The 15,478-nt window shown below is 40.6% G+C and overlaps 1 protein-coding gene and 1 long non-coding RNA gene across 3 annotated transcripts in view; one reads left to right on the top strand and one right to left on the bottom strand.

The window, feature by feature from the left end:
- Window positions 1-4,909, bottom strand: part of LOC103139052 (PDZ domain-containing protein 4) — a 24,874-nt gene extending 19,965 nt beyond the window's left edge. The window contains exon 1 of one of the 2 annotated variants that reach the window (XM_016672238.1): window positions 1,897-4,909. In XM_016672238.1, the coding sequence (XP_016527724.1) occupies window positions 1,897-1,956 (60 nt within the window). In that variant the 5' untranslated portion in view covers window positions 1,957-4,909. The remainder of the gene's footprint in view (window positions 1-1,896) is intronic. The other variant, XM_016672239.1, reaches the window with a different exon arrangement.
- On the top strand, window positions 637-15,478 carry LOC103139053 (uncharacterized). Its single transcript, XR_001662315.1, has 3 exons — window positions 637-850; window positions 9,042-9,170; window positions 15,334-15,478. It is a non-coding gene; the product is annotated as an uncharacterized LOC103139053 (long non-coding RNA).

Below are 15,478 nucleotides of genomic sequence, written 5' to 3'. Positions count from 1 at the left end.
AATTATTTAAAAAGCTTGTAAAGCTGTTGGTTTTTGAAATTAATGATTTGTTTGTGTAAGATATAGTAATGTCTGTTGTTTTCTGCTAAAGAGGAAAAAACATCATGTGAAGTGTGACTCTCCATAACAATGCCTTGCATATGATTCATACCGCCTGTGTTTTACACATCTCACATTACAAGCACAGCAACAAGATTTCAGCTTTATTTTATGTGTTAGACCGACACAAAGCAGATAATAGCTGTTCAGTGGAAGGAAAATTATTAAGATTTCTATGAATAAAAACCGAAAAGCCTTACTAGCATAGCCTATTTTACTCCGGTATGCTAAAATATAAGAAAATAACACAACGAATTGCCTTCAGAAGGTGTGATGACCAGAAAACGCACCATGTTGGTCAAGAAGGGTAACATGTAGCATCACTGTGAACAACACAGCATGCCCACCATGAAACGTGGCGGTGCTAGTGTCGCATTGTGGGGATATTTTACTTCTCCATTAACAGCAAAAGCTGGAGATTATAGAAATTGCATGGAGATAAAGTCGGGGCAATTCTAGGAGGAAACCTGCTGAGGTCGGGATGGAAGTTCCCTGTCCACTAGGACTCTAAAAACCACTGGCGTCTGGTCCATAGGGGGCGCTGGAGCGCCGCCCTCACAAACATAGAAGAAAAAAATAAAAATGATCAGCAGTGAATTTCCACCGACAGACTCAGTACTCTTCTTGAAGCTAAATAACCAATTGCGTTGTTAGGTAAAGATAATAAACATTTGTCGGCGCCCGGATACCAGAGTTTCTCGTTGCCATGGTGATAACGTTGCTAATGACGACGGCAGTCGAGGATTTTCCGGTAAGCTACAGCTTCTGTTCTTCAGTACGTTTTATTAGTTTTAGCTGCCATATTGCTTTGCTCTTTTTTATTTACATTTTAATCCGCTACTTTCATTTGTTCTTTGCTTAAAATCAGTTATGAAGGTTGCTGTGGTTTATTTGACGCTTATATGTTCTGGTTAGCATGTTGCTAATGGTGTTGCTAAGACTTATTTTTTAAATTATTAATGATGATGATGCTGTTGCCTTTTTTGAGTTTAAGCTAATATTATAATGTTAATGTTTGGTTTATGTCAGTGTTTTCTGGATCAAATGGCTGACTATGAACATTCAAAATATTTCAGCTTCACTACAAATATTTCAAAAAACACTCATAAGTAAGAATGGCCTATTCAAAGTCCTGCCCTAACTGTGTCTGTGCTGAGCCTCTGGCTGAGCTTCACCTATTTTCCACAAAATAACGGGTCAAATTTTCAGTCTCTACATGTGTCATTTTAAAAAAGGATTAATTCAGAGAGATAAAATACAAATTAGATTAGGTTTTCCAATAAAGAATTCAGAAAATTAAAGCTATAATTTTTCTTTCACTTTAGAACCGTGACTTCTTTGTGCCACAAAATGGGAATAAAGGAAAATGCATTGACATTAGCTGTTGTCAAACTCAGGGCGTGGGGGCTAAATCTGGTCCATCAGAAGTTTTTATGTGACCCTCTAGATAGCTCCACAAATAGATCCTTCAAAATAAATGTGTGCATATCATTTTATCAATCAAGTCTAAGCTGTTTTTATCTGCAAACCGCCAAAGTACATCAATGTGACAATATTATTTAACTCATTAAATGCAGAGCCAACTTTGTATTCATAGTTTTGACTGTTTGCTAATGGGTAGTTTTATCAGTACATTCTGCCACAACTGGCCCTTGGAGGACATTCATGATCTTTAATTAGCCCAAAGTGAAAATGAGTTTGACACCCTGTTCTAATTGCACAAAATATAAAAAGTTGAAGGGATGTGAATACTTTTGTAAGGCGGTCAGTGTTAGCTCAGAGGAGGAGAGCGCTCACCTGGAACATCACCCTGTATTGCTCCTCAGGCTTTTGAACCACACACATGTTGCACCCCATGGCGACGGCTGGCAGGGAATGACGGACCCTGCTGGTCCTCCAACTGAAGTTTGGTTCTTAAGGCAGTATTCTTTGTCTGTGGCAGTGGGAGAGCCCCACCCTCATTCGCAGGGGGTTGTGGTGTGTAACACCAGTCCTCTTCAGAGTGACACACAACTCATCCACAGCAGGGAAGGGCACAGTTTAATCGGCTGCGTCACTGATTCGCTGTCTTTTGTTGTGCTCAAATGTTGGAAATCATTTTATTTCCATTGAGGTTTGTGTGCTTATTGGTGGATCTCTCTTCACACTCTAATTGTCCTGCAGGTTTATGCTTCATTAATCAATCAGGCACCAGTTTCAGACGTGTCAGTGCTTCTCCCAGACAAACGCGATGGTGCAGAACTCCTGCTGTAGCCAGCTACTCTGGGTCATAGAGGTGTAGAGCTGCAGCATCGAGTAGTTACTCCCGGAAGACGCCCGCTGTGGCTGAACTCCCCCACTCTCACAGTGCTACCCGTTCAAACAATAAGACCATCTAACAACTTGAGGAGGCTGCCTCTTACTCCTCAGTCCCACATTGTCCTACCCTCCTGCTTTGCTCTCCAGGTTTGCTGAGATAATGTGTCTTTGCTTAAAGCAGAGTCAGCACTCTGTCTTGCTCTGGTCATCTACTTAAGGATCAGCGTATGGTTAGAGGTATTTCTTAATGCAACTGCACTGAAACTCCTTGAGGGCATGAGTGGGATTGAAAGCTTTGTGTCAGGTTGTGCCCATGACACCATTAGCCAGAAGCTGCAAGCCCTTCCTGTGCACTGAAGATAAGGTAACCTGCGACACACCATCCTTTGAGCTACAAGCTGTTCTACTTACAAACACACACCACTATTTATTCGAAACAATACAAGGCATTTAAATTAACTGCACCTACAGTGAGTCTCAGAAATATTCCATTAGTCCTCGGATGTGGCTCACTCAGCACTCAAACTGCTTCAGGGTGAACTAGTGATGGATTATGTTTAGATTAGTGACCTCTTGAGCAGTAATCAGACAAGACTTCAAGATGTTGAGAGAAAATCAATAAAAAACAGCTCATGGATCAGTTCGATTTGCTGGCATATTGAAGAAAGGGTTTTTCCCCCTTGAAATTCTGCAAACATGCTCCTCAATATTGATAGTTGCCCTAAAGACCTCTCTTTTCACAGTTTGCAGGGACCTGATCTCAATCTTAATGCAAGTTCCTCTCCTGTCTTCTTCCTGTGAGTCTCGTCGTCTGGGTTAAACCTTCATCTTTTTCTTTAATCCTTGAGCGAGGATCGTCTTGTCTGAGAGGTCCATCGACAGGGTCGCACAAGCTAATCCTCAGTCAAGGCTCCACAGTACCTATTTCCTTTTTGCGTAAAGCCTGTAATCCCCCAAACTCCGACTCCTCTCACCAGCCACACACTGAGACGAAAGCTATCTCTGTCCAATTAGAAGCATGACAACTTGGCCAAAACAACCCCAAACTCTGGAGAGCGAGGCGCCAGACGCGCTCAGCAGGCAAGTGTGCTCCAACTGTCACCCTTTTCCATTTTCTCCTGCTTCATATCTATCTACATGTGTCAGCCCTACATGACTGTCAGGATGATGCTCTGCCTCTCATCTCCTTCAGGATGACAAACACGACATGACAGGGTAAATATTGCCTTCGTACATTTAAGAAAAAGAGTCCTCCGCTGGGGAAAAAAAAAAAATGCACGTGGAAAAGTCAGTCCATCATGAAAAACAATCCAGCATGTCCAGATATCCCTCCCCTTTTTTTTCTGGTCAGGCTGATTGTCGAATCCTCGTCAAAGTGTGATTTTATAGTCAATAAACGAAATGAGAGCGCTGAGAACATTCCAGGTGGTTGGAGTGGTGAGCAGTGCCTGTCTCAGGTCAGTGATAAATGTCCATCAAGATCAGAGGAAGCTCTAAGGGCTGATTGGAGGAGACTTCTTGGCTTCTCCCTCCGGGAACGCCAGTAAACGCACTCCCCCCTCTGCAGCAGGGGGGAGGCACAAAAGGCACTTGTTTCCCAGCGGCGATGGAGGATGCAGATCTGCACGCAGCACTGCCACAACTAAACCCAAATCTTCAGGATCTTGCACCTAACAACTCCCGTTTTCTGTCTCTTTCCCCCTCCACACCCTCTTTTTCTCCTGATTCAGGGCTGGGCTGCTGCAATCTCTTCCAGTCCCCCCTATAATTTTTACCCACACCTCATTTGCTCGCCTCTCGCCCCTCCTCACTCTAGCCTGCCTCCTCCGTCTCTACTCGTCTGCAGACGAGGGAGAGAGCAGGCACTGGAAAGTCTGTGTGTTCGGTGTGTGCAGGACGGAGCGAGATAACGAGCAGAGCTGCATGAAAGTGAATGAAATATGAAGGTTTGCATGTGCTGCAACATCAAGACCCAAACAAACAAGGTTCAGCCACGCGTTTCATGGCATTTAGGAAATTCGGACTCCGCTTGTGTTTTTCATAGATGTCTTGAAAGGGGGAAAAAAGATGATTGCTCTTCTTCAAGCAGTAAAGATGCAGGTGGAGAGCTTGAGACTGCTTCTGCATTCAGATGAGGCTTTGCACTGACACAAAGAAAGAGCAAAATGGGGGAAAATAGAAAAGAAAAAACAAGTGAATAACAGGTGTGACAGGATAAATTGAAAAATGTGGAGGAGAGAGAATACAAATGAGTGAGTGGGAGAGCAGTGGCGAAGCGAAGATGAAGTGAAACAATGGTTCCCTGCAGTAATCAAAATGACCTGCTGAAGGCGGGGGTAAAACACATGGAGATATTCCAGTCTGAATTACTGCCTGGGAGATTCTTATGAGTTAAAAGTCTCCTTCATTTGCTGTGCAGTTCCACATCCAGTGATTTCCCACTCAAGGCTTTTTGCTGCAGAGGCTTTTGCCAAACGCCACCAGGCTGGAGAAGGAAGCCAGTCCATAAGGGAGAGATGAGAATTTCGTTAAAGATGCTCTCTCTGCAACCTTAGAGAGTCATTTATCAGCTTGCCCCAAATAAAGAGCCACATATCCTTGTGTGTCTTTTTCTGCTTTTTGTGTTTTTCTTTTTCCCTCTCGCTCTCAGACACACATCCAATCCCCCACCCCTTGTGGGATATTGTCCATGATCCAGGCTGAAACAGGATTTCATGGTGGCTGTGTGTGGCTCAACAGCCTTACAAGTATTCCTGCCACAACCCTGTTTTTGTCACTTAAAGCCAGCCAAATTACATTGCATGGTGATCAGAAATAGAAACAATGTCAATATTGGTGTTTACAGATCTATAAGCATTGACAATTCTGCTCTAAATGTGTGTACAGATGTACAATAAAACCAATCAATTTATTGTCTCTACCCACTTATCCTTGCAAGGTCACAAAGGGTCTGGTGCCTGTCTCTGGCCCATTGGATGCCTCTGGTGGCCAATGGGCAAGAGACAGAGTAGACCCTGGGCGGGTCGCCTGTACAAACAGCCATGCATGCACACACTCATACCAAAGAGCAGTTTGGAGGGACAGATTAACCTAAAAGTCATGTTTTTGCATTGTGGAAGGTAGCAACATCAAACCCTTACATGCACAGGAAGAAACATGTAAACTCCAGACAAAGAGCAAAGACTAGGAATCGAACCTGCAACCTTCTTGCTGCATTGCAACAGTGCTAACCAGCGACATTAATAAATATAAACATTACTACAACTTGCAACTATTAATGCAAATTCTGACAAATTTTGCATGAAATTGGAATTTTCACCAATCATTTTAACTTTTCCATAAATCCGACCAATCACCAAACATTTTCTGTATTTCCTTCTTTTTTGACCAATCATTTTAGCCCCTTTCTAATTTAACTTGCTGTTTCACAACTTAATCTCATTAACAAGGACACTAATGTTACATATTTTGCTTTTAAACATTTTTGTAAAACCACGTAATGGCAAAAATAGACATGAAAAACTTTACAATTCTTTAAAAGTGGTGCCACAAAATCAGTAACTAGACTACAACAATCACAGAAAAACATTGCAACATCCTGGACAGACTGACTAATAATAATACCAACCAGCCATCTTGGTTGGTTGGCATTATTATTAGTTGGTATTATTTTGGTACCAACCAAGATGGCCACAATGCTGAAAGCACCATAATTTTACGATTAACTCACACATGCACAGATATTGTGTCTGTCAGCTTTACTTAGTAACGCCCAAAATGCCACAGGATTGTGGCATCATGTTTTAAAATATCAATCGTATGAAGCGCTTCACGTCTGAGCAGGTGGGTCCAACCGGTGCAAATCGTTTCAGGAAGTTTCCTACTTAAATGTCACGGTTTGTTATTCATTACTTCCTCGTTACCCTCACCTGAACAGAGGTCAAGTAACCTGGAGTTCAGTGCCCTTTAATTTCTGAGCTGAGCTTCACCTTTGTTCCAGTGTTGTTCAACCCTATTGACCTCTTAACTTTTCATGAATAGAAAGCAAGAATGCAGAGGGAGAGCTGAGACATTTAAGAATCTCTCCATTTTCAGAAAGACGGGGAAGAATTTAGCTATTTTGTTTTCTTTGTAAAATAAAAGCTGGATGGATGAAACTAATGGAACAATGAAGGAAGTGCGGAAATGCAATCATTCTTTCCGTACTATGTTTCAATTTTCCTTAACCAGGCCTGGAAAATTATCAAAGGTGATCTATTATGCTTCCCTGAATTGGATAAATCTGTGGGCTATACAAAACATGTTCATCACTTTTTTTTTTTCACAAAATCTTCCTGAGATAGGGAGATTTTAGTCTGATCAGTTCTGCTTATTTTTACCTCCTTCCAGTATGAGTCGTTCAGCGACTCTTGTCACTTTAAATCCAAATAAGCTTCTGGTGGCCACAACATTTACACTATACATGAAAATGGCTGCAAACAGATGCACAAATATACATTTGAAAAGCATTAGTAGAGTCTCCTGCACAACCAACAAGAATGGAGCAAGTGGTTTCTGGATGGTAAGTCAACAGTGAAATTCTTCTTTTTTCCATTTGTTTTTCATGTCTATTTTTGACATTACATGGTTTTACAAAAAGGTTTTAAACAAGCTTGCCATTGTACAGCTCGTACAGTGATAAAACCAGCTGACCAATTGTGCTGGTTCTCTTTTACAACTCAGAGAAATTTATGAAATGGCTCTTTTTCCAGACACAAAACATTAACTTTAAAAAAAGATCTGAGTTTTTTTTTTTTTTTTTTGAAAGCTTGAGCTGTTTTAAAAAAAAAGTTCAAACCCAAAAAATACAAAAAGTACATTTTGTACAATAGGTTCCCTTCAATTCGAGTTACATGCTTTGCCAGGCAACTTAGGAGCGTTTGTTTGAGACAGTTTCCAGGGGAGTGAGAGAAATAAACGATGCAAGGAGTTTGGAGAGCAGCAGGAACAGAGGGATTTGAGCAGGGGCTAATAGTAGGAAGTGAGGTAAAAAGCCTTGTAGCCCGGTCTAACAGTTTCCACCTTCATCCAGAGGATTTTCTCTCCTCCAGAGGGAAGCAGGGCCTCATTGCAGCAGCAGGTGGAGTACAGGAAGAATTTTAACAGAGTCCTCATAATTTATTTACTGCTGTGAGCAGAAGACTGCTAGTAAATAACATGCTGCAGGAAAAACCATATTTTATATTGTTTTGCATGCTTAACACACACACACACACACACACACACACACACACAGTGGAGGTGTTTATAGGAGAACAAGCTTGTTTGAGTGTGTCCTCTTTGACAAAGTCAGGCTGGTGATTGACAGGTCATTTAAAATGACCTTTTACAGAAGGTTCATTCACATTCTGGAGAAGTCACCTTGTGTGTATGAAAGCTATCAAACAGAGGAAACGAGGAGAAGGACTGAGATGACATGAGACAGCAGAGGAACAGATGTGAAGGCATGATGGAAAAGAAGGCCAACATGTTTGATGAAAGATGACAGGAAACCTTACGTTGCATTTTTGTTGTGTTGTTTCAAGGCAGCTCTGTGGTCCATTATTTAGATTCATTACTGATTTGCTAATCACAATATTACTGCATTCATAAAATGATTATTCCTAGGACCTAGGATGGGTTTAGTTTATTATATTTAGCAATTGTAGTGATATGCAGAGGTTCTGGCATTTACTGAGATCTTAACTGTGAATTATTATAAAGGAATAAAAGTACTCGGATTCTTTATGGTGCGTTCACACCAAGCGCGTTTTGAGCGTCAGGTGCCTCTGGTTTACATTCAAAGTCTACGCGTCAAGAGCATCCAACACATCCAACGGAAAACAACGGGTAGAGGTGACGCGCCCTCGAGGGGCATCCACTTAGACTTGAATGTGAATCAAACACACTAGATATACAGCAAAATGCCAAGCATCGGCATTCAAAGTGAACACACATCGAACTCGAAGTGTCATACGTGCTTGGTGTGAATGCAACATTACTGCTACAGCCAACGGGGAGAGATTTATTTACATCTGCAAATAAGTTCAACAAAAACAACACATCTTCTACAAAATATCCAAAATCACTCAGCTTTTGCTGGACACATCACTTTTTATAGGATTTCATCTCTATTGGTGTGTATTTGAAAGTTTAGACCAATGGCATCGCTTTCCTTCATTTGCGCAGTCATCCTGGCACAATTCATACTGTGTGTTTATTACACATTACAGGAATCGAAAACATCTGGCTACATCTCAAGAAGGTCGACTGACACTTAGTCAAGTTGTTTCCTTATCTGACCAAACAGAAACTTCCTTCTGACTCCTTTGACTCCAGCCGGCTCTCTTTAAGCACTCAAGCATTGTTTCCCCGCCAAAGTAACCTGGATCTGTGCCATAACTTTTTCCTTGCACAACAGTATTACAAAAACATTTCTCTCTGACATTATCAATATGTAACATTTGGTTATCGGCTAGAAAAAGGGCTACAACTTTTGTCTATTGTTATCCTGGCGTATCTCTAGTTAAGTTGTGATACACGAAGATGCAGAAGAACAGACTGAGCACTTCTTTTTGCTCAATATTTTAAACATTTCTGCTGTCTTTCATCGTTTTCTTCCATAGAAAGTACCATCTCTGTCTGTCGTCAGCTTCCAACCAGTCGCAGCAGATGGTCGCTCATCCATAAATCTGGCTCTTCTGGAGGTTTTTTCCTGGAGAAAGAAACGTTTCCCTCCGCTTTGCTCTCCCGTGGTGAGAGACTCCTTCACCATTTCTTGTGTTGTTTTATAACTGAACAGAATTTAACTTTGTTTTGAAGAGAACTAGATTGCACACATCTTTAAATTAGGTTTGAGGAATGTGCTGGTAATATTTAGATGCAGGATAATAAACCTGGAGCCTAATCTAGTGCTATATTACTCTTTATGTAAAACGTCTTGGACCACTTCGTGGCTCATCTGCAACATTTCCAGTTTTCTGAAACTTGCAAATAAGTTTTGCCACAGTGTTGTGTGTGATGCTTATTCCATGTTTTCTGTTAAAGTTTCGTGCTACCATGCAACTGCTTCCCGATCCAGCCATCAGTATAATTTCAATTCTTTGCTCTTTTGTCAAATGCATCTTCTTGGGTATCTGAAATATAAAAGAAATACATTCTCCTATGTCTGGAAACTTATGGCCCACCCTGTATATTGGACTCCTCCTTTACAGTCCATCAGGGGAATCTGAGGATGGTTGATTTTGTGAATTGGGATTGGGATCAAACTGCTAACCGTCTGATTGGAGTAGAACCACGCTGCAGGCAAAGCAGCGAACCTGAGCTCATTCCTCATCGAAAGCCGAACAGCTGTTCTGCAGTCCACACCACTGAATTATGGAGACATTCTTCATGCACATACTGCTGCTGCTGCTGCATTTGAGCCTTGGACACCATGCATCACAGAGCCACTGAATGCATTTTACATGATGCTATAGGTAACTTACTGTTCAAAACAGCTGCAGTAGTTGGTTCTTTTACTTTATGAATACTTAGAAGACAAACATAATTTGACTTTTCTGTAAATCTAAGCAAACAAACTAATAATATTAGATTGAAACTGTTGAATACTCAGAACATTTTAGAAGGAAGGACTATAGCTTTCTTCATTTAATGGCAAAAATTTGTATTTTAATACTTTTTACACATTGTTTTTCATTGTAACAGGATACAATGAAAGGTTTAGTCAAAGTCAACCATTAACTTATGTGAACATATTTTTTAAGACTTGAGGACCCAACTTTATGTTGCCACCATGTACAGTATGGTAAAACAAATCTTCAAAGATATTTGCTTTTACAAAACCCAGCAGGAAAGATGTAGCAGCATCTTATGTCACCCTGAATGTACAAAACAAATTGGTGTCATTGTTTGTGTTGTTAACGGAGAATGACCTAAATACAGACAGTGACGATTTATTTTTTTAATAAAAAACTTAGAAAAAGGAAGGCAACCAGAGAGACAAAAAGCACATTGCTGTGAGAATGTGACACAAATTTCGTCACCTCTCCCTAAAATCTAAACATTGGTCAAGGAGGATAATTATTTTTAAACACCCTCCAAATCTGCCTAGTATGTTTATATGTAGCAGGGTTTTATTTCAACATGATAATTTATGTGAAGTTTGTTAAAATTTGTTTATTTATTCTCTGAATTGATTCTGTTTGTTTCTCCAGACATTTTTATTCGTGTTAAGTTCCGTTGCGCTGCTCTTGGCGGTTGGTGGTTTCTATAGCAACCGGTAACCGACAGCTCCGCCCCCTTTTTCTGTTTCCGTTCTGTAACTGGAATTTTATTAGGATCTGCTCCGTGTTTTCTGTGTAAGTATTAAATGTTTTAGCATATATTTTAGACAAATTTAATCATATACAGTGTTTTGATAGGTTTTGTATATGCTTTTATCTGTTATCATTATTAATGTTTTGGATTTTCGCTGTTTAATTTTACAACCGTTAACTGCTGCTATGCTAACTGTTGCTAACAGCTCATTGAGAGCTATTGCTTTGTAGTTTAAGGGCTATTATTTTATTTAATATATAGTGGTGGAAGCTGCTGGATTGATGTTAACCATCACCTGGATTCCCTCTTTTGTTGGGTATGTTTTAATTTTGATCCGTTATGTTTCAGTTATTATTATTAATTATGTAAATGTTAAATACCACTATACAATCACAATCAGCTGCTGCTTTTTGTCTTTCTGTCTGTAAATGTGAGGCAGAAGCTGCTGGACTGATTTTAACCACCAGCTTGATTTCCTCTTTTGTTAGAATAAATACAGAGAACTTGGAGCTGAGATGAACTGATGAAACCTTAAAACTTAATTTTCATGTGTAGCACACCTGCAATAAATAACACAAAGTAAATAGAAACAGAAGCCTTTCATCATGATTGTGTTGCCTGAAATTCATGTGTTTATATATACATGGTGACTAAATCAAGATTATTAATGAATATATGTGACAAACTGAGGAGTGTAGCTGCTGTCGAGCAATAATAGGAAGTGTGTTTTTCTGTTTATGAAAGTGATGAGCGTGAAGCAGACACACTTAAGAGATGTTGAGCAGAATTGAGTCTGCCAGTCACAAACAGGAGGACAATCTTGTGGGGCATGTAAGCCCTCTCAAACAAATTAATGGCTTTTCATGGTGATCAGTGCGACGGTAGCTGATTCCCTGATGCCAGCCCATCAAATCCTCACTCATCCATGCTATTCCCAGTTCTCCAAGGCGCTTTTCTGCTCTGTCTCTTCAGACAAAGGAGGAGACGTAAATGTGGAGGTGAGACTGAGGAGGGAAGGAATTAAAACAATGTCTTTCTGTTGCTGCCACTTTAAAAATGCATTGAATCTTTTCCTCAGAAGGATCCAGCAGCTTGAATATATATCTGCCATGAAACAGAAGGAACAAAATGTAATTGGAAAGCAGGAAGTGGATTGAGAGAAAGTTTGGCACAGGCACAGAGGATATGAAGTGGCCTTAATTAATTCAGCTTAAGAGTCTGTGATGCTTGAATGACTTCCTGTTCCAGCTGCTGCGTCTGCCTTGATCACAGATGAACTCACATTTAATAACAGGGCGGAAACGTGTCTCATCAGCTCAGCAGAAACGACGGGATTGTCACGGTCTTTTGGTTTGCTACATTTATATATTTACATTATCTCTGATTTAACAGTGCAGGATTTTGTCACATTATAGAGATGAACATCATGCTTTTATTTGGGGTAGACCAACACAAAGTGGGGCATCAGTGTGAAGTGGGAAGAAAATGATACATTGTTTTTACAGAAAAAGTCAGATTAGTGTGGTTTGCATTTCATTTTGGGTCTTTTGCCTTTTGTATGTAGACATATTAATATTAACATATTTCCCACCAAATTATTCCTTTGTAGCACTTGCTGTGATGTATTATGCTTCCTTGACCAGGTTATAATAAAGAACGTGTTCATTTAATATTTTACACAAAATTATTCTCAGATAATCAGATTTCAGTCTGGTCACGTCTGCCTTTTTTGGGCTGCTTTTAGGGCGTCTTGTCACTTTAAATCCAAATAAGCTGCTGGCCACGCCCCCAACTCAATGTTTACGCTCATACGAAAATTAATGATAACAGATGAGAAATTCTACAACTGTACACCTTTGAAAAGCAGAAGTGGAGCCTCCTGCAAAACCAGTAAAATTCAGAAAGTGGTTTTTGAATGGTAAGTCAACAAAAAAGAATGTACTTTTCTAGTAACCACTGTAGTGATCTCTATGTAGTAAAACCAGGTGACCAAATGTACTGGAGATCTGCTTGGGTTGCTAGGTAACAGCGCCGTGTGACTTAACAATTGGGAGATTTTTCAAACGTCTCATTTTCCAGACATCAAAAAACATGAACTTACTGCTAAAAATAAAGGTATGCATATTATTTAAGTGATTGGGCTGTTTGTAGAACCATTTGAGATACAAATAGAAGTATAAAAATGGAAATTTTGCATAATAGGTTCAATCTAAGAGTCGCTGTCCTGCTTGAAGACCGGGAAGGGTTAATGGTTTCCTGGAAGAAAACCATTAACGGGTTTTCTTTCAGGATTACTCCTCATTTAGCTCCACCAAAATTAAATGCCTTAAATGCACTACTGGATTTTATTCAGGAGTATCAGAGTAAAGAGGTCTAAACACATGTGCAATCCACACTTTTCAGATTTTTTTGTAACCCTGCTGGCTGCATAATAAACCGTAGCCGGAGCATTTTCTATTGTTCCACTTCCCTGCCCTTCTTTAGCATCATTAATTCACCCAGTCAATAAAGATTGTATGATTCACCCAGAAATGTATTCAACAGCCCACATCCCTCACCTGTTTGTCCCTGGGGACGCTGGAGCATGGACACATTCAGTCCATGATGCATTATTAAGAGAAAACACACAAAATCCAATTAATTCCACTTTATCCCTCCACCTCTCCCCCTTAGCAAGCCTCCATCCCCAGAGGATCTCACCTAATGTGATCCCCAATGCCCATCTACCTCTAAATGTGAGCTTTTACAGCCACAAGCTGGGGGATTTTTTCCTAAGAGCTGAGCTTTTATTTACCAGATTAATAAAATAAATGCAGCTTCTTCTTGAAACTGCAGGAGCTGCAGGGAATGTGAGCAGAGTTTCTGTGTGCACACATGAGGGTTTTCACAAACCGAGCTGCTGCTTTTTCTTCTCCTCTTCCTGTCAGCACAGGCATATAATAAACAACATCTTTCCCACCCAGGTGTTTTCAGACATCTGCGAGCTGTGACTCCTCTCCTCCCACACACTCCCACTGTTTCGCTGCAGGCACAGCCGAATCAATACGTCATTAGCCAGTCTCTCTGCTCGCCCCGTGGTCTACATCCCTCTCCACTCTTACTCCATTCCACCTTGCAGTTCACACTATTTCACGCCGCTTTCCCCCTCCTTCACCGCTCTTCTCATCGTCCGCCGACCCCCTCTTTTTCACTTTCCAGCCTTGCTTCTGGCCTATTGTGTGTTTCTGTGCAATGCTGATGTGGAAGGGAGAGGGAGGAAGGAGGGATAAGGATGATAGAAGAGGGTTAAAGGTGTAAGACAGGGATTTGAGCCAGAAGCATGAAGGAGGGGGAGGAGGCGGTTGAGGGCGAGATGTGAGAGTGAAATGATTGTTGTAGTGGCTGGATCCCTGAAGGAGTGAGTGGTGGCAGGAACGACAGCCCCATTACTTCCTGGTAGCGGTGGCAGCTCCTTGGGGCTGCTGGGTAAACAGAGAGGCTGTACAGGTGTCAACACAGCCAGGTAGCGACATCACTCACCGGGAGCAGTCAAACGAGTTAATGAGCATCGGCGAGTCAGGCCGGATGCAGGCCAGCTACAATAATATCGAATGTGTTAATAATGGAGGGCAGAAGGTAACATAAGCCAATAAATAAAGAGTGTAAGGATATATATGCATGTGATAATGTCAATAAAACTGGAAATTAATGCAGTTATTTCCATAAATGGCTCAATGATTGCCTTGAACCTTTCAGGGGGTGATCTTCCAACATTACTCCAAGAGTGCTTCACAAACTCACCCAGAAGGTCACAGAAGAACCAGAAACATCTGAAAACCTGCAGGCTTCAGTTAAAGTCCGAGTTCGTGATTAAATAAGAAAGATGCTGCGTAAAAATGACATCAGGGAGAGTTTCAAGGCCAAAATCACAGCTGACTGAAAGTAGCACATTTACCAAGAAATGGATCAATAATCCCAGAGGTTTATAATCTATGCTGACAGCATTCACACATCCTTTTTTACTGTTGTATCCATGAAGTTCTGGTCCAGTTTGTTGGCTGTCCAGGCAGTTTCTCTAACCTTCAGTCACTTCTTTTTCCATAACCAAACTTTCCTCAAAATGACCAGTTACCACCAAAATAATCTTCCTCATTTGAGAATAACTTGAATTACTTGTCCTTCCTGAGCTCTTGCATCTATCCAGAAATGACCTAAATTGTCCCTATGATTCATCAAATTGATTGGTTGTTTCAGTTTAACAGCTTCTGTCCTTTGTTGTGCTACAGCAGAGAAAATACTGAAATGATTGACCTGAAAGCATAATAAAGAAAGAAATCAATATTAAACATTCAAATATTTATGACTGACACATTTAAATTATTTGAGATAGATTCATTCATCTTCATGTGTTGCTTTTTTAAATCTATTTGAAGTTATAAAAATGAATTCATCGTTATCTATTAATTGAATTGTGTCTCCAAAAACAGTGTGAAGTGTTGCATCTTAATCTCTGCATCTTTTCTATTTTCTTTCCTCTATATTCATCCGTTCACAACCCACCCCGCCCACTTAGATATAAATGTAAATGTTTACTTCAGATTCCTCTTTCTCTCTCTTCAGAGAGGAGAGGGCTGAAGGAGAAGGTGATCAAAACACGGACGCTGTGCAGCGATTTGAAACCAGTTCAGAGACGCACCACAGCCACAACGGGAGCAGAAAAAAGAAAAAGAAACGTGAGTGAAATAAAAACAATACATGAGGACCA

This window comes from Poecilia formosa, unplaced genomic scaffold (assembly GCF_000485575.1).
Source record: "Poecilia formosa unplaced genomic scaffold, Poecilia_formosa-5.1.2 Scaffold57, whole genome shotgun sequence".
Lineage (NCBI taxonomy): Eukaryota > Metazoa > Chordata > Actinopteri > Cyprinodontiformes > Poeciliidae > Poecilia > Poecilia formosa.
The sequence above is the reverse complement of the archived record's forward strand: the minus strand, read 5'-3'. Positions and strand labels throughout refer to the sequence as shown.